This window comes from Podarcis muralis, chromosome 1 (assembly GCF_964188315.1).
Source record: "Podarcis muralis chromosome 1, rPodMur119.hap1.1, whole genome shotgun sequence".
Lineage (NCBI taxonomy): Eukaryota > Metazoa > Chordata > Lepidosauria > Squamata > Lacertidae > Podarcis > Podarcis muralis.
Window position 1 is genome coordinate 46,821,929 of NC_135655.1, and position 22,550 is coordinate 46,844,478.

Here is a 22,550-nt window from a genome sequence, read left to right on the forward strand (position 1 = left end):
CTACTTGACATTTAACTGATAGTTTTCGTATTTTGATTGTGGAAGTTTTAGGCATCAATTTAGTTATCTTGTTTTAATGTTTTGTTGTTTAATGGATGTGTTTTTGTTGACATTTTATTCACAGAGTTTTACCCTAGTACTCAGAATGTAAATGCAACAAATAAATAGATACTGAGATGCAACTTGAAATCAAGGCTTTCAGTTCGAAGTCCTTGAAGCACACTTCAAGGGCGGTACACTGCCATTAGATTACAACCAAATCAGAGCCCAACCCGATGCCCTCCAGAGATCATTAGAATGTAAGTTTCATTAGCCCCAGAGAGCATGGTGAATGGCTAGGGATGGTGAAAACAGAAGCAGCTCACTGGGTGGAGCAGCCTCCCAACAGTGGGTTGCTATAGAGGTGTTGAGGAGTTCAGTGCAGTGGAAATACATTAGCAGAAGCACCAGATTGGCGGCTCTGCTGGTGCATTTGCACTGCACCAGCTTCCTCTTCTCCCTGCGGCGGGGTGCGCTCCCATCGTTCGGTCCCAGCGCCTGCCAACCTAGCAGTTCGAAAGCACCCCCGGGTGCAAGTAGATAAATAGGGACCGCTTACTAGTGGGAAGGTAAACGCCGTTTCCGTGTGCGGCTCTGGCTCGCCAGAGCAGCGATGTCACGCTGGCCACGTGACCCGGAAGTGTCTCCGGACAGCGCTGGCCCTGCCCTCTTGACTGAGATCGGCGCACAACCCTAGAGTCTGTCAAGACTGGCCCGTACGGGCAGGGGTACCTTTACCTTTACCTAGCTTCCTCTTCACCACCACCCCAGCTCTCTCCCAGTAAGTAACAGCAACCCATTGCCTGGGAAGCTAGTGTAGTAGCACCACTTCCCTGACATTTCCAGGTAGGAGTGGTAATGTTCCCTGTCTGAAAACCCGGACAGCTGCCAGCTTGTGTTGATAGGACTGTGCTAGATCAATGGTCTGACTTGGTGTAAGGCACTTTCTTATGTCTTCCCTGCTTCCCCTGCCCAACTGAGATTTTTATCCAGCTTCTATAAGAACATAAGAAGAGCGTGCTAAATCAGGACAATAGCACATCTAGTCCAGTATCCTGTTCTCACAGTAGCCAACCAGATGCCTGTGAGAAACTAGCAAGCAGGATTCAAGCACAAGAGTACAGTGGACGCTCAGGTTGCGAACGTGATCCGTGCAGGAGGCACGTTCGCAACCCCCAGTGTTCACAACCTGCAGCGCTGCATCTGCGCACACACGGGTCGCAATTCGGCGCTTCTGCGCATGCACGAGCACCAAAACCTGGAAGTAACCCGTTCCAGTACTTCTGGGTTCGGCACAGTGCGCAACCCAAAAATGTTCAACCTGAAGCGTCTGTAACCCGAGGTATGACTGTACTCTGCCCTCCAGTGCTTTCCTGCAACTGGCATTCAGAAGCTTGCTGACTCTGCCTGAGATTTTCCCCAGCTTCCAGATTTGAAGTGAGGGCTGGGGGTGAGGGAGTGATATTCACCCCTCTTCAGCCTCTCCCACCAAACCTCAGACGAAAGTCTGCTCCAGTGAGAATTCCAATGCACATAGCCTGCGCCAGCCTTTATTATTCCCATTAATTCAAACCAGTGCTGCCTATTGCAGCCTGCATTAACCTGACAGAGCATCAAAGAAAGTGGCTGGGTGGACTGAGTGGCTTGCAGTGGTTAGACTGAGCTGTTCCTCTGCAATCTCAAGGGGGCAGGATGGATGGTTGTAGAATCCACATTTCCCAGGTTCTCCAGTCGTATTTCACTCTTGGATGGCACTCAAAGATCCTGTGCTGTCACCCTGAAGACGATATTTCACAAAACAACTTTTGCTGCAGAAGGAAAAGGGGCTGGGAGCAGAAACAAAAAAATGTTAGGTCAAAATTATTCAGTCCAAGAGAGTATGATGTTACATAGGATATTACAATCAATCAATCAATCAATCACAACACTAGGAGTTTGGGATCCAAGCCATCTCCATTGTAAGCTAGGGAGTTTTGCCATTGAGCTCAGCAGGAGCAGGATTGCATCCTTGGATTTAATGAGTAACCCAACAGATGGGATGTAGGCTGTACACAAACACACACACACACACACACACACACACACACACAGAGAGAGAGAGAGAGAGAGAGAGAGAGAGAGAGAGAGACCTCCTCGTACATCCCATGAAGCACGTCCTTGCATCTTATACATTCTAAGCATTCATTTGGATTAATGAGTCCCTGTCAGTCCTGTATTCTAATTCAGAACACCCCTCCTTTTTTTTTTAAGTAGTGGTGCATAAAATTATCTCCATCATCCTGATAAATCCACTGAAATGTGCCCTCTCTGTAGAAAAAACTGCAGAAGAATAAAATGGGTCTCCCCTCGTTCAGAACAGAGAAGGGCGGGGGGGGGGGGCTTAGGCAGGTGAGCCGGACCTTTTATCCTCAGCATCAATATGCCTGCTGGATCTTGCCATTCCTCAAATGGAAGGTAGGAAGGCTCTCTCTCTCTCTCTCTCTCTCTCTCTCTCTCTCTCTCTCTCTCTCTCTCTCTTCTGTTGAATGGTCCGCATGCAGCTGGGGGAAAGCATTCAGCTGTTGCCTGCGAAAGACCAGGGAATGCTGGGCTATGCTGATGTAACAGGCTCTCTGCAATTTTCATTCAGATGTGGTTGGCTGCAAGCTGGCAGCCAGCCTCAGCTACGCCTCCAACTCAGATGAGGTAATCCCAGCTCCCTTTTTTGGCTACTCCAAGCAGGATCTGCGCTTCCCCAGCTTTCAGGTCAGCTTACTCCCCTCCCTGAAATTCACCGGACACAGAAAGACCACCCTCTTTCCTTACCCCCCCCTTTCCCTTCCCTATCTCTTGATTGCACATCCCACTATGTTTTTTTGGGAAGGGGAGGGAGGGGCGATCACAGGAAGAAATATACCGCAATGGATTCATACTTTACTCTGGCCTCCAGGTCCAATTTGAACGGGATTTGCGAGTCTCCGGCAAGGATGCACAGTCCCGCTACAGCCCCGCAGCCCTAACTAGCGACGGGATAGGAGAAAGTCCACAACACCCTCCCTCCCCCTCCCCACCTCCCTCTGCGAGAAGTCTCAGCTGCTGTGACTGACCTCCTTCGCCAGCTCCTGGTTGTCGAATCGTCTCCCTTCGGAGATGCATCATCTTCGGAGAAGATGGAGTGGAACTCTTCTGCTCTTTCCAGCCACCAAGGGATGTTTCTGTTGAGGCGAGCTGGCGCAGAAATCAGGGGTCTGAGCCTCCAGTGCAAAGTGCTGAGAAGAGCAAAGTCTTTGCGCTCAGGATTTTCCGGGTCACTGCTGTCCTCTCGTCAGCATCTGGAGAGCTCTTTGCACGCGATTCTCGTCAACGGGTCTCCAGAGTGCGGCTCCGTGGAATGGACGGCGCGAGGGACTTCAGCACTCTGGACAGCTCCTCCGACGAACCGCTCCAGAGGCTGAACTAAATGCTTTTGCTCACGTCCAGCTTCCCTTTAAGAAAACTCATCCCCCTACTGAGTATGGGTCGTCCCCACCACCAGAGCCTCAAAGAGTTATCCCAGCCTTTTCTTGCTTTTTACAAAGAAATATTATGAGATGGCTTGTTTGCTACACATCCCTTGAAGAGCCAAGGTGTTAAGACGTAACTCTCAGGACCCTGGAGAGCTCCCGCAGGTGCCGAAACTTTGGGAACAGAGAAGAGACCCCTAGGAAGCAGTGTTGTGTTACTGCTTTCTCCCTAGCTGAATTTAAAGGCTCTCTGTGTTGCATAGATGAGCTCTTATTTTGTGTGCAATGCTTGTCAGAGAGCTGTTCTAGTCTAGAAACCTGGTGCTAAGCTTCACTTTAAGGTGTTTTATTATTATTTTTTTACTCTTTACTAGAGCACCTCCCCGCTCCCAATGTCACTCCACACTTTGAACTTCATTATAAATATTTATACTTTGGCTGAAAGTCTGCTCCGGATTCTTCCCCCCACCCAGCCTTTAATCCTCTCGTCTCCCTTCTGTGGTCCCCCCCATTCTGAGAGATTTAGGACAAGGGTTCATCCACAACGCAAACAATCCAGCCCTTTGGTGCTGTTTGGGATTTGCAGTTAGGAGAGAGGCCGGACGGGGTCTGGCTTGAGCATGCTGTACAAACGCTGCCACATCAATCAGCTGCAGTATTAAAAGACGAAAGCAAGCAAAAGACTGAATGTTCTGTTCGGAGGTGAAAGGGGAGCATCTTCACCAAAAAAAATTGGCATCAAAGGGCGGGGGAAGCCCTTCTTGGCCATCCCCATCACAACTGACTATTCTTCACACAAGCATTTCTTCCCTGTGCAGCTAAGAGTGAAAGAAAGAAAGACCCCCATCCCTTTGGGCATTGCCACATCTGGCAGGGATTTAAAGGCTTAAAATCCAGCCTTCGCTGCAATCCACAATGGCAAATGAACCAGTGATTTTGAATGTTTATGACATGGTGAGTAAGAAACAATCTGATGCCTCTGTTGGGGTGGTGGTGGTTGGGGGGGGCGGTGAGGAAGACGATTCCAGGATGTTGATTGGACAAGAGATTCTATTATGATGAGCCAAGCAGCAGAACTCACAGCACTGGCCGGGCTAGATTTTCACAGCCATTGGTGTGACAGGGATGCTGGCGCCGACACTTGCTTCTTTGCTTTTTCACAGCCTGTCAGAGCAAGCTCAAGGTAAAAAGATGACAGGAAATTTTGGGGGATAGTACCTTGGAAAGGCTTTTCATCCATCCTCTTTAATTTTCAAAAGCCCAACTGGGGATGGGGGGGAGGCAGCGGGAGAGTTGTGACAGAATAGCCTGTTTTCATAGCTAGATGCCCTTGACATTCAAGGCGATTAAACACTCTAGTAGTCTAGAGGAATGGGGAAAGAGATTTAATATGTCAGACCCTCTTGAAACCTGATCATGTGTGGAAAAAAAATACAACAGAGGTCAATGAAGTTTACTCCCATGTAAGTGTGCAGAGGACTGCAGCCTTCATGTTCACATTCCACATTAGGACCTCAGGAGCATGAGTGAAGTCGGTGCGGACACCTTGATCGAATGGTAGCTGGGTATATTTGAAGATGAATATTGTCACTAGAGGAATACCCTATTTTAAGTAGCAAAGCCTCTATCACTGGGTCCTCAGAATTCATCACCTTGTCTCACAACACTAGAACTCATATGCATCTAATGAAGCCAAATGTTGGATGATTCAGGACGGATAAAAGAAAATTCCTCTTCACACAGTACATGGTTAAGCTATGGAACTCACTCCCCCAGGAGGCACTGATGGCCTTTAGATGACTAAAAGAGGATGAGACAAATTCATGGAAGAGAAGGGTATATCAATGGCTACTGGTCAGAGCCAGTAATGCTTCTGAATACCAGTTGCCAGAAATTGCAGGAGAGGAGAATGTTCTTGTGCTCAGGTCCTGCTTGCAGGTTTCCCACAGGCATCTAGTTGGCCACTGTGAGAACAGGATGCTGGACTAGATTTGCCATTGGCCTGATTCAGCAGGCTCTGTATAGGTTTTATAATAAAGCACTTTCTCAGGCAGTGGTGCCTATGAGAAACACTCTCTTCAGATTTTACCCAGTTGGGGATTTTGAAACTCCCTTTGCTGTTAACTTTGATCTTTTGTTGTTTTTCTGTGCAGTCCTCTCCTGGTGATGATGGAAATAATTTTGATTAAGCCCTATTTTTAAAATGAGATATCAAGGAATAGGGGGTATTTAATGTACAGTTTCTCATGGACTCTCAAGGATGACTTAATATATTTCTCTCTTATAAGAATAGGCTTGGCTGTGGTATATAGCCAGTACCTCTTTCAGTGATCTCCCCCCTGCATTTTCTAATCTAATACTCAAATGTTTGTCAGACGTCACAAAACATCATCCAATTTTATTGTCAAATTAGGCCCAGCAGCTTTTTTTTTGGTAAATGCTCATTTTCACCTCTGAAAAATTTATGAAGGATCTGTTACACTAATGAAAGCTAAATTGTAGCAACAAGTCACAAAGCCCTCATTAAAGAATGATGATAAAAGGTTTTTCAGGAATTCCAATCAGAGCAGGCATATCCGAAGTCCGTTTTGGGGGCTTAATCTGGCCCACTGGTCGGTTCAATTCAGCCCCTGTGACAGTTTATTTCCTGGGGTAAAATCCTTAAAAAAGCTCAACAACTTCAACTGTAAAAAAAGGATAACAACTTGGGTTGGCCCTTTGGTTGGCCCTCATGGCCCTTCACTTCATCAAATCTGGCCCTCTTTGAAAAAAGTTTGGACACCACTGAATTAGAGTGATTACAATGTGGACAATTGGTTAGTATTTGATATTAAATAATTTTCTATTCTGAACTTTAATAATAATAATTATTTCTTATTTATACCCCACCGATCTGGCTGGGTTTCCACCAGCCATTCTGGGTGGCTCCCAACAGAATATTAAAAACATGATAAACCATCAAACATTAAAAACTTCCCTAAACAGGGCTGCTTTCAGGTGTCTTCTAAAAGTCAGATAGTTGTTTATTTCCTTGACATCTGATGGGAGAGCATTCCACAGGGTGGGTGCCACTACCGAGAAGTCCCTCTCCCTGGTTCCCTGTAACCTTATTTCGCGCAGTGAGGGAACTGGCAGCGCTGGACCTCAGTGTCCAGGCTGAACGATGGGGGTGGAGACGCTCCTTCAGGTATACTGGGCCGAGGCCATTTAGGGCTTTAAAGGTCAGCATCAACACTTTGAACTTTGCTCAGAAGTGTACTGAGAGCCAATGTAGGTCTTTCAGGGCCAGTGTTCTGTGGTGTCGGTGGCCACTTTAGTTTGGTTACCGTTTCAACATTTTGATAATTTGCATTTTACAGGTTCTGGTATTTATTTATAATTTACTTATACCCCACCCCCCTTTAGCCAATAAACCTCTTAGAACAACTTACAAAAATCACCTCTGTGGTGGTCCTTTCCCTCAGGGTCACAATATGAAAACACAGGATACACAAGGGAAAAGAAAGGAAGGAGTGACAAGCAAGTTCAAGAACAGGTTCTTAAAGTTACAGCCTATATCTGTGGCAGTTCTGGATGCCTTAACCTTTATAAAGAGCAGTCTCTCCCTGGAAGCTCTCTTCCGCCAGATCTGTTATGTTGCTATAACTGTGTCCACAAAGCCATCTGTAAGGCAGTGTTTTGTTTTGAAATTGTTCCAGACATTTAAAGGCTCACCATGTGTTGGGTTTATAAACGGCAGGAGCGTGTGTGCGCGCGCGTATGTTTATTTTCTATATCTATCTATCTATCTATCTATCTAGCTATCTATCTAGCTATCTATCTAGTGATATTTGGGCTTACACACTTCAAAGTGCCCACCTAGCAGGGCACTGAACCCTCTTTAAAAAAACCATTGCAGATATAAGTAAACATTTCTAAAGAAAGCAGTCTTGCTTACTCATCTCTTCTTTTTGTTGGCCATAACCAGAATCAGATAAAAATTCTGTGCCATTTTAATACATTGTTATTTTCAGGACGTACTTAGGGGCTCCCACCAGACTAACTTGGCCTGAAGAGCAGTATGTGTCATGTCAATATCTGTCTGTCTCAATGCTCCCATTGTTTTAAATGTTAGCTTCTCAAATCATGTTGTTTCCCCTTTCTCTTGCATTGTTTGTGCCCTTCCAGTTGGAAACTGCACCCAGAAAGTGTGATTTATTTTCAAGGGTTAACTCAAGCCCCATCTCCCATTTTAAGCCAAAGGAACACATTAGGAGCTTCTCGTCTCGATTTTTTAGGAGGTACTTGAGAAATTACTGCAACAAATGCTTTTAAAATATACTTATTTGCAATATTGGTCATTAATAAAGAGAATGATTTATAATTTTTTGCGAAATGAAATACAAATCTTACGTTTAGTGTTTAGTGAGAAATAAACACTTGTGTACTCAATTAAGTTTGCTCCCTATTAATTGTGTTTAAAACTGTAGCTTTAGGAAGCTCCTGGGAAGATCAGCTGAGGAGCTGTTGGATCCCATTGATGTCTTCCACAGCAGGAGAGGGAGGTTTACATACAGAGAAGAGAGGTCTGTTGCTGGGAGTCTCCTGGTGGACAACTTCACTGCCATCACTGTTCCATGGGCAATGGTGGCGGCCAAAACAGGGTGTATCAGAGGAGGCCATGGATCTGCAGGTTCCTAAGTCTCCTTGTTTCCATCACACTCCCCCAAACTGGTCGCAAAACTACACCAGTTCTGGAGCTGGTTTAGATTATTTATTACATTGTATCCAATGTTAGTCCTGCTCAAAGTAGACCCCTTGAAACTAATAGGCATGGCTGGCTTACATCTGCTCATTTCAGTGGTTAGTTAGATAGAGCCCAAAGTGATCAATGGGAGGGTTTTGGGTTTTTTTAAACTTGACCACAGCAAAAAAAAGAAAAAGAAAAAGAAAAAAGAAGCTACTTTCCTTACCTTGCACCTCATGGGCATGCCCTGAAAGCTTAATGAGTGGTTGTTTCTCTGCCACAGAATCACCCACCATTCCCATTTCAGGATTGATCTGCCCAAATGCAGTCCCTAAACAACTTGGGACCAAGTTACCTAAGGGACTGGCTCACTCCACATATCGCTTCCTTGCAACTGCAATCCTCATGTGGGACACTGCTGAGAGGTCACTTAGTTTGTACTATAAACTGAACTTTTAGTGTTGCAACTCCAGCCCTCTACAACCAGTTACCAGCTGAAATTAGACTGGGGCCTAGTATCTTGACATTTTAGTAGCCACTGAAGATATTTTTGTTTTAGAAGGCTTTTCCTGAAGTATGACTCAGTCATTTTATGGCATATGAATTGCACAGTTGTAATAATTTGTGGTTTTTTCCATTTTTAATAATCTGTATCGTTTATATTTTATCTCTTTTTGTCTTATTGTACACCACTTTAGTAGCTTTTGTGTGGCACAGTTTATAAATCTGTAAAATAAGTAAATAAATCCCATTTATGTGAGTCCCATTAAGTTCAGTGGGGCTTACTCCCATGTATGGGGGTATAGGATTGCAGCCTTAATGTTTAATATAGTAAGAGCAGAATGTGGCTTGCTCTGAATTTTGCTTGCTATTCCTTCCTTAGATTTCCACCCCCTTAATTTTTTTTTTAAAATCAACAGTTAATTGTTCTGGAATTAATAGTATGCTTTCCAGATGGATTCATTTTACTACTATATTAATTGCTTCTTTGTTTTTTGTTTTTTTACAAAGGTAATGGTTCCCTCAGGTGTGAGACTGGTAGCAGTAGTAGTAAATTGTGGTGGGATGATGAGCTGCTTGTGCGTAAAATGCAAGTCCCTCAGAGTTTGATCAGGTTTTCAAACCTCTGCCTGTGACGGAGCCCCTCCGGCATGGCTGCGTCAATCGCTAGTAGAATCCGAAAGTGGTTGCTTTCGGAAACGTTTCCAACATAAAAGCTCTTTCACGGAAACACGTCTTCTGGACTCTCTGCGTGACAGTTTCCGGCGAGGCGTGGGTGTCCCTATAGGAGGTCCTGAGACCTCTCCACTGTTTTCGCTGGAAACGTCTCTGAGCCACCCCTCCGACTCACTTTCCCTGGAAGTTCCTGCTCGCCCCCTACTGGTTCCCTCTTCAGCTGCTCCGTCTCTTTCAACCTGAGGGAGCCTTTGCACCTCCTGTCCTTCCGATGGCAGTTCCCTGACATCCACCTCCCCTCCAGGGCCCCCTTCACCCCCTCCCGTCTCCTCCCCTCCGGGCTGGGAGGAAGTAAAACCCCTGAAAGAACCTTCCTCATCGTCCGAAGTTTCGAACACTTCCCTCCACCTGCTACTGTCCCTCGTCTCTCGATACTCCTCGTCTTCGGAGTCTATTCCCTCTTCCAACTCCGACTCCGTGAATCCTTCCATTTCCTGTTCCTCGTCGGTGGTGCCGAAGTACTCCCTCCTAAACCTTTCTACCGGCTGTGGTTTCCTAGGGAATCTTTGGTGGAACGTTTCTGTTAAAACCTCGTCATTGACCTCCCCTGCAGTCACCCAGGTGTTTTCTGACTCCGGTTCCCCTTCCCACGCCACCAAATACTCTACCTGATTTCCCTTCCACCTGGAATCGAGGATTTCCGCTACATGGTTGCTGCGTTCCCTCTCTTCCAAGGCTGGTCCCCTGACGTGCTCCCCTTCACGTCCCCCCCTGTATGGTGACAGTAACGACCTGTGGAACACTGGGTGCAATTTCATGTGGTTGGGTAACCGGAGTTTGAAAGCCACCGGGTTGACCTGCTGAATGACCTCAAAGGGTCCCAATCTTCTGGGCCTCAATTTCTTACAACCCCCTTTGAACGGCAACCCTTGGGTTGACAGCCACACTTGATCCCCCACCCTTATGGTTTCACCTTCCCTTCTGTTCTTGTCTGCCTGCTTCTTATATTGTGCCTTGGCCCTTTCTAAGTTGAGCTGGAGCTGATGATGGATCGCTTCCATCTCTTCTACAAAATGTTCAGCCGCTGGAACGCTCCATCTCTCCCCTCCCTCCCCTGGAAATGCCCTGGGGTGACACCCGTAATTAGCCAAAAAGGGGCTCATCCCTGTGGACACATTCTCCGCATTATTGTAGGCAAATTCTGCCAGCGCCAACTTTTCGACCCAATCGTTCTCTCTGTCATTGACATAACACCTCAGATATTGTTGAAGAATGCCATTTGCTCTTTCCGCCTGCCCGTTGGTTTCAGGGTGCCGGGCCGTTGAAAAATTGACTTCCACGTGCAGCAAGCTCATGAGCTTCCTCCAGAACCTGGAAGTAAATTGTTTGCCGCGGTCCGAGATCACCCTCAAGGGAGCCCCGTGCAACCTAAAGATGTGTTCTACAAACAACTTCGCTGTTTCTTCCGCTGTGACTGCATGTGAGCATGCTACAAAGTGGCACATCTTTGTTAACAGGTCTACTACTACCATGATGGCTGTTTTCCCCTTGGACTTCGGCAGATCCGTCATAAAATCTATTGATACCGCTTCCCAAGGCCGTTCTGGTGTGGGTAATGGTTCTAATAACCCTGCCGGCGCCCGTCTTTCCCCTTTGGCTCGCTGACATTGGTCACACCCTCTTACATACTCCCTTACATCTTCCCTCACCTTGGGCCACCAGAATTCCCTGGTAACCAACCACATGGTCTTGTGTTGCCCAAAATGTCCCGCCGTGGGGCTATCGTGCAACTGCTTGAGTACTCTCCCCCTCAATTCACCTTCGGGTATATACAGTGCCCCTTTGTAATACAATGCCCCATTTCTTTCCTCAAAACCTTCGGGGCTCTCGCCCTCCCCCCTGAGTCCTCTGAGCTTATCCTGGGCATATTCATCATTTTCCGTTTCCTCTACCAGTTCTCGTTGCCCCACCAGCGCCGCCCCACACACCCAGCGGTCCTCAGGGATGACATGTCTCTCTTCAATCGCCCCCTCCCCCTCCCAATACTCTGGTTTGCGTGAGAGAGCGTCCGCCCTGACGTTTTCTGGACCTGGCACATAACAAATTTCAAAGTTGAATTTAGAGAATTCCTGTGCCCATCTCACTTGTCGTTGGTTGAGCACTCGAGCTGTTCTCCAATACTCTAAATTCTTGTGGTCGGTGCACACTTGCACCTTGTGTTGCGCCCCAATTAATAAATGTCTCCACCTCCGGAACGCTTCGTGAATGGCAAGTAGTTCCCTGTCATACACCGTGTAGTTCCTCTCGGATTTATTCAGCTTCCGCGAGAAGAAGGCACACGGTCTCCACTCTGACATACTCCTCCCCGGTTGAAGAAGTACCGCCCCTACCGCCCGGTCGGACGCATCGGTTTCCACTCTCATGGGTTTTCGTAAATCCACATGCAGAAGTTGTTCTTCCGAGGCGAAAGCCCTTTTCAGTTCTTCAAATGCTCGCTCCGCCTCCGCCGTCCAAACAAATTTCTTCTTGCTGCTGAGGCAGTCGGTGATGGGCGCCGTCAAGTGGGCAAAGTTCTTGATGAACTTCCGATAAAAGTTCCCAAACCCCAAGAATCTTTGCACATCCTTCTTGGTCTTCGGTGTCTTCCATTCCAGTACCGCTTGGACCTTGCCTGGATCCATGGCCAATCCCTTGTCTGACAAGCGGTACCCCAGGAATTCCACCTCCTTGGTATGAAACTGGCACTTCTCCAGTTTCACCCACAGCTGGTTGGCTTGCAGCCTGCCCAACACTTCTCGAACGTCCCTCACATGCTGCTCCTCATCCTCCGAATACACCAACACGTCGTCTAAAAAGGCCACACAGTTCTTGTAGAGCAAAGGCCCCAGAACGTGGTTAATAAACGCTTGAAAGCACGCGGAGCCTCCTTGTAGACCGAAGGGCATAACGAGGTATTCAAAGGCTCCCAAAGGGGTGAACATGGTGGTCTTCCATTCATCTCCCTTCCTTATGCGTATCAGATTGTACGCCCCCCGCAGGTCCAGCTTTGTAAAAATCTTTCCCTTCCTTACCCTGGTCAAAATGTCATCAATTCGGGGCATAGGGAAAGCCAGGGGTTCCGACACTGCATTCAAGGCCCTGAAGTCACACACAAGTCTCGGCTTATCTGTGTTTTTTTTGTCCACAAAAAACACTGGGCTGCCCCCCACCGCTCGGGACTCTCTGATGAAACCTCGCTTCAGGTTTTTGTCAATGAACTCCCTCAGCTCCTGCATCTCCCTGTCGGACATGGCGTACAGCTTGCCCACTGGGAGTTGGGCCCCAGGGAGTAGGTTGATTTGACAGTCAAAGGGTCTATGCGGCGGCAGTTTGTCTGCTTCCCTTTCGCTGAATACGTTGCTCAGATCTGCGTATTGCGGGGGCACCTTCCCTCTGCCCATTACTTCCATCCCGGCTAGGGTGACTCTGTCTCCGCCCTGAACCTTCCCCTGCTTGCAGTGTTCTAGGCAATGCGCTGACCCAAAGGAGACCACCCTCTGATGCCAGCCCACTAGCGGATCGTGTAGCGCCAGCCAGCTCATCCCCAAGATGATGGGAGCTCCTCCCAAGGTGGCCACATTAAACGCTATCCGTTCGGTGTGCCTTGCCACCCTCATTATCATCGGGACAGTCTGTTGGCTAACTTCTCCTCCCAACAGCTCTCTGCCATCAATCGTGGTCACCTGCAAGGGATTACTTAAAGGGATGGTCTGTATCTGGTGCTCAGCTGCAAACTCCTTACTCATAAAATTACAGGAGCTGCCTGAATCCAAAAGCGCCTTGACCTGTAGGGGGTGTCCATTTGGCAGCTCTAGTAACACTTCTATCACTAAAGCAGGTCTGGGTGGTTCTGGCGTGGGCACTTTCACTGCTCTTTGGCCTGGCTGCTGTGCCCCGACGGTGGCAGCCAGGCGTTGGCTTTTACTTGCTCCTTGTTTTCCTCCTCCCTTTCCCCCACAGCTCCTGCCATCCCTTGCCATTCCTTTCTTTGTGGGCAGACTCTGGCAAAGTGCCCTGGCTGTTGGCAGAGATAACATTTCTTGGCGCTCTTTCCCTCCTTCTTCCGCCCTTCACTGGGATTTGAAACTGCGCGCGCCCGCGCTGTTCCAACTTCCATCGGCTCTGCCGGCGGGAAAGGTGGCTCTGGAATGTCCGGAATGCGCAGTTCCCTCCAACGTTCTCCTTTCCCTTCCCGCCTTTCCAAAGCTCTCGCTTCCTGGCGCGCTCCTATGGCCAGCGCGGATTTGGTCAGCTGGTCCATAGACTCCGCCCTTGGCCCCCGGGAAAGTTCATCTTTAACGGCCGAAGAAAGCCCCTCTTCAAAAAGCATTTGGATGGGTTCCGCTGATAGGTCCCACCCCAATTTATGAATCAGCATAGTAAACTCAGTCCAGTACTCACGGACAGATCGGCTCCCCTGTTTGCAAGCCATTAACTGCCTTCGTACCACCCCCTGCTCAATGTCACTGGAAAACATCAGGTCCATGGCACGAAAAAACTTCCTCGTGTCCTTTAGTATCTCATTATTCACTGCCATCAGGGGTCGAACCCAATCCTTCGCCCCCCCTTCGAGATGGCCAATTACAAAAGCCACTCGCGATTCCTCGTCGGGGAAGTCATCATACTGCAGATTGAGAGCGTATTGCATCTCAGTTCTAAAGGCATGATAGTTTCTGGGATCTCCCCCGAATTTCTGCACCAATCCTGGCACCTTTCTGGCTATCGAGGTGGTTTTCTCCTTTCCCTTTTCTGCATCCTGAGCCCTCCTCTCCTCAAGCCTCGCCGTTTGCATGGCCAGCTGGATCTCCAACGCCCTGTACCTTTCTTCCAGGCTTGGACCTCCTCCAGCTGCTCCTGCTCCTCCGGTTCCGGCTGGGTCGCTCATGATGCCGCTGCTTGCACAAGCTGGCTTTCAGAGACTTTCGGATTGCTGTGGTGGGATGATGAGCTGCTTGTGCGTAAAATGCAAGTCCCTCAGAGTTTGATCAGGTTTTCAAACCTCTGCCTGTGACGGAGCCCCTCCGGCATGGCTGCGTCAATCGCTAGTAGAATCCGAAAGTGGTTGCTTTCGGAAACGTTTCCAACATAAAAGCTCTTTCACGGAAACACGTCTTCTGGACTCTCTGCGTGACAGTTTCCGGCGAGGCGTGGGTGTCCCTATAGGAGGTCCTGAGACCTCTCCACTGTTTTCGCTGGAAACGTCTCTGAGCCACCCCTCCGACTCACTTTCCCTGGAAGTTCCTGCTCGCCCCCTACTGGTTCCCTCTTCAGCTGCTCCGTCTCTTTCAACCTGAGGGAGCCTTTGCACCTCCTGTCCTTCCGATGGCAGTTCCCTGACATAAATGCTGAAGCCTAGTTATGTGTTTTGCCTCCAGATTGTTACAAATAGCAAGGTAACACTGCCCCTTCAACTACAGAATTCCTCAGGGCACCATTTTGTCCTGAATGTTATTTAACATCTACAGTATATGAAACCGTTGGGAATGGCCAGTAGGGATACTGAAGCATGACACGCAGCTAACATCTGATTCAGGAGAAACTGGACAAGCCCTGGCTCAGTGCCTTAACACAGTGGTGGACTGAATGCAATAAACTGAGTTTGAATCAGGGGAAGTGGAGGTTCTATGGGTAAGTGGCTCCCACATGGAGAATATACACTAGTTGCCATTATGGACGCTTCCTCTAATGGCCTAGGTACGTAGCTTGGAAATGCCAAGTTTCTGATTCAGATCCAAGTTGGTCCAAGTTGATTCAACCCTCTTTCCAGGCAGGATCTGAACTGAATCTTATATTCAGCACATACTCCTAATTGATACACAATGATCAGGTATCATGGCAGACATATATCTTTGGACTGGGAAAAGCTGTGAAACAACAGTTACAAAAGAGTAACTGCTTAGTAGTGTAACAGTGACTGTTGGAGGCAGGTTGACATCTAGGGATAGCAATTAACATGAATTTAAAGCTCTGTCTTGCCTGAGAAAGAATATCACTTGACTGTGTAACAGGGGAGCACTTGAGCCACAGGAAAGCATAGCCTAAGGACAAAAGTTCAATTAATGGCCTCTGTGCACATATGAAATAGCCGCTTCATGAAGCCCTGATGTCTTGTCTATTCAAGGATTCTAACTGTTTATCTTCATTGTGCCGGACATATACAAGAATGAAATGCCACATCTTTAATGAAATGTTAACAAATGACACCTGTAATATTTTTTTCCTGTCACATCAAGTAAGAACTCGCAACCACTCACCTTTCCTTTACTTAAATAAGGCAATGTAGGAGAAGAGCATATTAAGTTTCCTGTGCAGACAAGAAACCTGTGAAGGATGGGGAACAGGTGATTCATTGGGTGGCTAATTGAAATTGTGGGCTTAACAATGGCCTTTTTGTCTCCAACTGGATCAACCCGAATCTAAAATTCTCTGAAGATTTCTTTTAATGGTTAACCTGTGGCTGCCGAGACAGAAGGCAAATGAAAAGAAAATCCCTGGACTCTGAAGGTCTGGTAGCTTCAGTTGCTCCTGCCAGCCCAAGAAAGCAATTCATATCCAGCTAGGGAAGTTTGGGTTTAAAAGAAAGAAATAATTCTCAGCAGTAGGTAGTGCATGGAATAGCAATCAGTTGTCAGTCAGGGAGCTGTCAGGATTCAAGCCTGCCTAAAATAAAGCCTAATTCACAGACCTAAGGGCCTATCTAGTGTAATATGGATAACAGCTATAATAGCAAATAGTGATGGGGCAAATTTGCACTGAGTGGTTCAGGGGGAGAAGATTCAGAATACAAACTCCCCAAGTTCAAAAAGCCTCTGTCCATTTTTTAGCCAGCCCAGCCCCCTTGGAATTTGGATTCACCTCAAAATGTGGCCCCCCACCAGCCATTCATCCTAAATGCTCTCCAAGCAAAGCAAGTTATCTTCAATAAGGGGCAGGAGGCAATCAGTAGTGAAGAGGACTTAGCAGTGGAGAGGATTTTTTCCTCCTTCATTGGAAAGGACACTTCTGAGTGTTGTGTCCAATCAGGGAGAATGGGATTTGTAGTTATAGAGATTATAGCAAACTGTCCTTTTCCAACAAGCCTTTGAAGTAGAGATCTATCCCAGTCTGCATCTGTACTTGAATGGTTTTTAGGTGTTTTAAGATGTTTTGATATTTGTGTATTTGCTGCCCTGGGCTCCTTTGGAAGAAAGGACAATATATTATTATTATCTGATTGGTCAACTACATATTTGTATTTTAAAATATTTCAGATTTTGAAGACTTGAGTACTTGTCATGCCTTCTTGTGACTCAAATCATCTCAGTCTAGATTTTAAAAATGCCCTTAGCTTTCACTAAACTCCGATCTAATAGCAGGAATTATTTTGAAGAGCTGCACCTCTTCATGACAATGTCAATCTCTGCTAGCCAGGAATTGTGTGTTTCTTTGGACTTGAAACAAAGTTTGGACAAACCATATATCCTTATAGTAAGTGGTATAACCAGCTTGGGTTGGTGTTTTGTTTAATATGCTACCTTTCAATTAAAACAAAACAAATCTCTTGAGGTGACTTCCAATTAAAATAGACAAAAAACATCATAAAAACACAATCAAATCCAATACTACAGCAGATCAATAAACCAGCAGAAAGCAATGGTAACATTATCATAAAACCACATAGCAATAAAATACAGAAGTGGCAGTAAAAACCATCAATGATAATTTATGGGCATATTGAATAGTTTTAACCTGGCACCTATAGCTCATCAGGACTGCCAAGTGAATATCCTTGGGGATATACTGTTCCACAGTAGGGGCATCACTACAGAAAATTATTATCCCCAGTCTCTACCCTTTCAGTCTCCAATGGCAGGGGAACCTAGGTCAGGGCCTCCAAAGATGATATTCAAATAAGGCAAATTTATATGGCACCAGGCAGTCATTCCTATAAGAAACTGTTTATAGTGAATATGTTTCATACTGGTATATTGTAGAAGTTATATTGTATCTGTAGTTGTGCTTTTTAAAAAAAAAATCTGATATGTTACTGAGTCACTCTGTGCTGTGTGTTCCCCATTCACTTTTATGAGAAGCTTTAAAATGTTCACTTTTGGCAAAAGGAGATAAAATTTGCAGACACAGGAGCCATTCTAGAGTGGATTGAAGTAGCCTGCCAAATTACAGGCAACTATCTCTGGTGTGAATGTATGACACCTTTAATTTTTAATTTTGAAAAAACAAAGAAAAATCTGTGGCTCATTATATTTTCTGCCAGAATTGTACTGAAACTCCAAAATTCATATTAGTTTTGTATTTTTGAGAGGTGGGTGTCTTTTGAGGGGTTTGCCTCTTATTCTTTCTTACCTTAAAACAATTAAGAGGTGTTTGAGTGGTTGTACACTTTTAAAAACATTAGCAGCTTCACTCTAGATGGCTTAGCTTTCTGGTGTCCTCCAATATGAAGGATCAATGGAAAAGTAACACACAGTGATTTTATGACCTACTTTAATTTCTTTTCCTGGCACAACACATGAGTGATTTGCTCATTGATCAGGACTCACTGAACCACCTACAATATAATTAGCACGAGCAAACAACAATGGCCATTGAATTGCACTGATGATGCTCAGTTTGGGGGTAAACCTGAGTTCTGGAGTGTACCACTTTGAATGGCAGGATAGTGTTCACATGACTGAAAGGAGAGAAAAGCCCTGTGCAAAGGAAACATAACTGTCAAGGAGACAGAGTCTAGTCCACAGTTTACCTTACTATGTTTCTAAGCGCATGCACGCACACGCACGCGTGCACACACACACACACACACACACACACATTAAGTCATGTGAGCCCCATCCTGTGGTCCAAAGTGGAAGGTTTGCCAGATCATCCACCATGCGGGGAATTTAGTCTGTAATCTCCAGGACATTTTGGGTAAGTCTATGCTGGAGGAAGGAGGAAGGCAAGAGAGAATTCTAATTGTATGAGAGACTCAGGTATGTTAAATAAAGAGTCATAGAATCATAGAATCATAGAGTTTGAAGGGATCCTCAGCATCATCTAGTCCGACCCCCTGCAATGCAGGAATACACAACTCTCCCATACAGGGATCGAACATGCAACCTTGGCATTATCAGCACCATGCTTTAACCAACTGAGCTATCCGGGTGTGAAGTTAGTCCTCCACAAAGTGAATGTGGGACCTATGACTGTTTAACTAATTTAGGGTTGTAATTTGGGTTCCTAATATGACAATGTGGTTGTTATGCTGCCAGAACCAGGAACGTTAAGTTTTAAATCTGATTCTGAAAAGCGCTATTCATTCCAATGGATTGTATGCTGGCCCAATCATGCCCTTCCTCAAAAGACCCCATTCAAGCGATGTGAGAGTCAGTTCCTGGCATCTGCAGGTGGGGCTGGAAAGACCCCTGCTGCAAACTCTGGAGATCCATGGCCAGTCAACTGAGACCATATTGAGCTAGATGGACCAGTGGCCTGGCTCTGTGTAGGCATCTTCCTATGTTCCTGTCTTGAAGTCATCACATGACAAAGAGTCCTTGGTGATGGGTGTAGAGCTGCAACACTAGGGAGGTGAAATGGCTAAAGCTTCAACTGATGTTTGTGTCGCCCTCAAATGGATCAATCCTACCTTTTCTGGGAATTGACAGCCCCATGAGACTGAAAACAAATCTACAATATCTTCCTCCAAATAACATTTCCCTCAGGGGTATGTTCAGCTTTTGGCTTTGCACAGCCCGTGCTCTTGACTGCAGTGCCATCAGCCCATCGGTCATGGCATGTGGTTGTTATGGACACCTATTATCCGAGAGCTGGCAGGTTTCCCTCTGGTCATTGCTTGGGGAATAACATTAAGCCAAACTTGTTTCGGCTGCTAAGGGCAAAGCAGCCAAAGGGCACCCTAATCCACTTTAAGACAAATGGGGGCAATGCTAAACCACAAGCATTTTGGAAGTCTCAGTCACTGCCCATCTCTAATTACGAGATATATCACTACTGAGAACAAACTATGACACTATCCCCCTCCCTCCCCCAAAATAAAAAACTGATTAATAAATACAGAAAGGAACTGGAAGATTCTCACTGAAGATGACGCTGGTGTGTCGTTAGTGTGTTTCAAACATGGGGAGATAGCGAGATATAAATGCAACCCTTGCTGGATTTAATGAGCTACATTGCGTGGGTGGCTGCATAATACCATCCAGAGCCTCTTCTGTCACTGATGGAGAGATTATGCTTAGCAACATCGCCTGGCAACCAATCACAGCGTCATGCGTTGCAGGAATATCACTTCTGCTAAAAGAGAATTAGATATTACGGTCATTTGCAGCGTAGTGTACTGTGGGCCACTTTAGAGTATAGGACCCCCAGGCTTGCTGTCTCAGTCTATGCAAGCATGAATTGCTTTGCCTGCTTGGGTGGTGGCCAGACAAATGCGTAGACATGTAGCAATGTACATGGTCATCCTTCAAGAAGCTGCGCACTGCTCCTTGATTTGCTTTTTTCTTTTGTAAGTAAAGAAGCATTTTCTACCTACTGTATGTATATACGTAGGTATATATAGTTATATAGGGTCAAACGCTTATATATAAAAGCTAACCTCTGTTGCTTGCACATATGCAGGACCGGCCCTACTGTTAGGCAGAGTGGGGGGATTGCCTCAGGCAATCGATGTGAGGGGCAGCCCAGCTGTCCCCCCCTGCTAGAGGCCAGACCAGTGTGGATCATGCACCTTGCTCTTCACCCGCCAGAACTAGTCTGCTGCCCTCTGGTATGGAGAAAGATACCATCCAAGCCAGCATTAAAGTCAGATTCAACTGAACATCTCATCTTCGCCTTGGGCAACAAAATGTTTTAGGTTAGCCCTGTAGAGAGGTAGACATGTGTTTGTATCCCGGTTGTATGTTTGGATGTAATGATTTGAATGGGGCTGAAATGCACAACAACTGCAAGTTTTATTGGATGGAACTACTGTAGTTATCTTGACCCATCCCCATCCAGGTTCAGGCCTGGCTATGGGACTAAATCAGCCTTGGTCGCCCTTTATCAGGAGAAGGAGAGGGTGTGTGCAGCCCTGTTAGTCTTTCTTGATCTCTCGGTGACTTTTGATACCATTGACCATGATCTCCTCCTGGTGAGATTGGTATTGGAAGCACTTTTTTATTTTTTTACTGTAGTTCCAATCCTATCTCCGGGGTCAGTTGCAGAGAAGAGCATTGGGTGGTTTTATTTTGGCTTCCGGAGAGTTGTGCTGTGAGGAGCACAGGGTACCATCTTGTTTCCAGTGCTGTTTAACATCATTAGGAGATTTGAGGTGAGGCGTCATCAGTGTGCTGATGGCACCTAAATCTATTTCTCTGTGACATCCAAATCAGGAGAGGCTGTGCAAGCCCTGGACTGGTGCCTGGACTCAGTGGTGGCTGGATGAGGGCCAAGAAAGTGTCTCTGAATCTTGGCAAGACAGAGGCTCTCTGAGTAGGTGGTTTCTGAGTCCATATAGTTGGCAATTGCCTGAAGGAGCAGGTTCATAGTATAGGGGTGCTTTGGGAGCCACCTCTGTCGTTAAAAATCCAAGTGACCCCAAAAGCTAGGAGTGACTTTTACCAGCTTGGAATAAATTTCAAAATGTACACTGATTTACTATCTGTTCCCTTAGTATTTTATTATTTCTTTTTATTCTAAGCTAGACAGCCAAAAAAGCCCTCAGTGGACTAATGACCAATAACTAAAATTACATACAAAATTACAAATAACTGGGGCATGGCGAATCACAACAGCAATATTAGCAATTTAACAAAATGCTTTCCTGAATGCGTACTCTACTTATTTCAGATTTTCCAAATGTAAAGAAATGTTCAAAAAAGAAAGCAAGTGGATGGCGTCTAACTCTAGACAGTGATTACACTCATTTCCCAGGCTATTTTTCTGCTGTTATCTGAGCAAAATCACTATGTGATGTGCAGAAACGGAGATAAAATAAGAGCTCACAAATAGGATCAGCACCCACAAATTACTATATTTCTTCTTCTTGGGGACTTTTGAAAAACTGCAGCCATTCTGGGCCTCCCACAAATATAAGGAACAATTTCTGTGGATGCTTCTTCTGCAAATGTAGTGATAGCCACCAACCTGGAGGGCTTTAAAAGAGGATTGGACAAATTCATAGAGGATGAAACTATTGGTTTCAAACTAGCCATAAGGGCAATGTTCCACCTCCACCATCAGAGGCAGTTTGCTTTTGTGTACCTGTTGCTGAAAATCACAAATGGAGAGAGTGCTCTCATGCTCAGGTCATCTTTCCATGCTCATTGCCAGCTTTCTGTAGGCGTCTGGCTGTCATCATCCTCATCATCCTCATAGCAGTGGTTGGCCACTGTGAGAACAAGATGCTGGACTAGATGGGTGCTTGGTCCAATTTAGCAGGGCACTTCCTATGTTCTAAATACTTTGCTTCCCCAAAGAAAAGCACTCAAAAGAGGGAATGCTTTATATACTCACTAATAAAAGGTCGATGTATCACTTACATCTGAAATATACAAAAACAGGTGTAAGCACCTTGAATTCCCTTTGGCAGAAAAGGTAGGCTATAAATATTGTTATTAATAAGAGGCCCTAACAATAAAGCAACAATAGCAACAAAGTACTTATAACTGGTAAATTAATAAGAGGCAGTTAAAAGAGGAAAAACATTGGGAGCCGGGGGGGGGGGAGTCCTGAGGTTCAGGGAGCCCCGTAAAGGTACAGATTGATTGTGGGGTGTGTGGGTGTGTGTGTGTGTGTGTGTAAAAAACTGTGTTTTATTTTTGAAACTTTGGGAAAAAATGGGGGGGGGGAATAACTGGGTGGGAAATATAAAGAGTCCTGCCTAGAGGTTTATGCTCTACAGGCAATGTGGGGAAAGGGAAATAGGAGCAATAGGGAGCTTAATTAATCAATTAAAAGGGACATTCCAGAAGGGCTACAATCTTGTACAAATTTAGGCTGCTGAAATCCTATAGAAGCCAAAGTAGCCTGCATCATTGCAAAATCTGCTTCTTTATACCTCAGATGAGTAGGTGCAGAAGGGGATGGCACCCCCCCTTCCATAGTTGTAC

General features: G+C 46.0%; 1 protein-coding gene and 1 long non-coding RNA gene across 2 annotated transcripts in view; one reads left to right on the forward strand and one right to left on the reverse strand.

Moving 5' to 3' along the window:
• Window positions 1-1,557: 1,557 nt before the first annotated feature.
• On the reverse strand, window positions 1,558-3,231 carry LOC114594879 (uncharacterized). The gene is made up of 2 exons (XR_003706103.2): window positions 3,126-3,231; window positions 1,558-1,865 (listed from the first exon to the last, which is right to left on the reverse strand). It is a non-coding gene; the product is annotated as an uncharacterized LOC114594879 (long non-coding RNA).
• An 809-nt stretch (window positions 3,232-4,040) lies between these two features.
• Window positions 4,041-22,550, forward strand: part of LOC114594860 (deubiquitinase DESI2-like) — a 49,975-nt gene continuing 31,465 nt past the window's right edge. Inside the window, exon 1 of the mRNA XM_028725049.2 lies at window positions 4,041-4,475. Coding sequence (XP_028580882.1) covers window positions 4,437-4,475 — 39 coding nt within the window. The 5' untranslated portion in view covers window positions 4,041-4,436. The remainder of the gene's footprint in view (window positions 4,476-22,550) is intronic.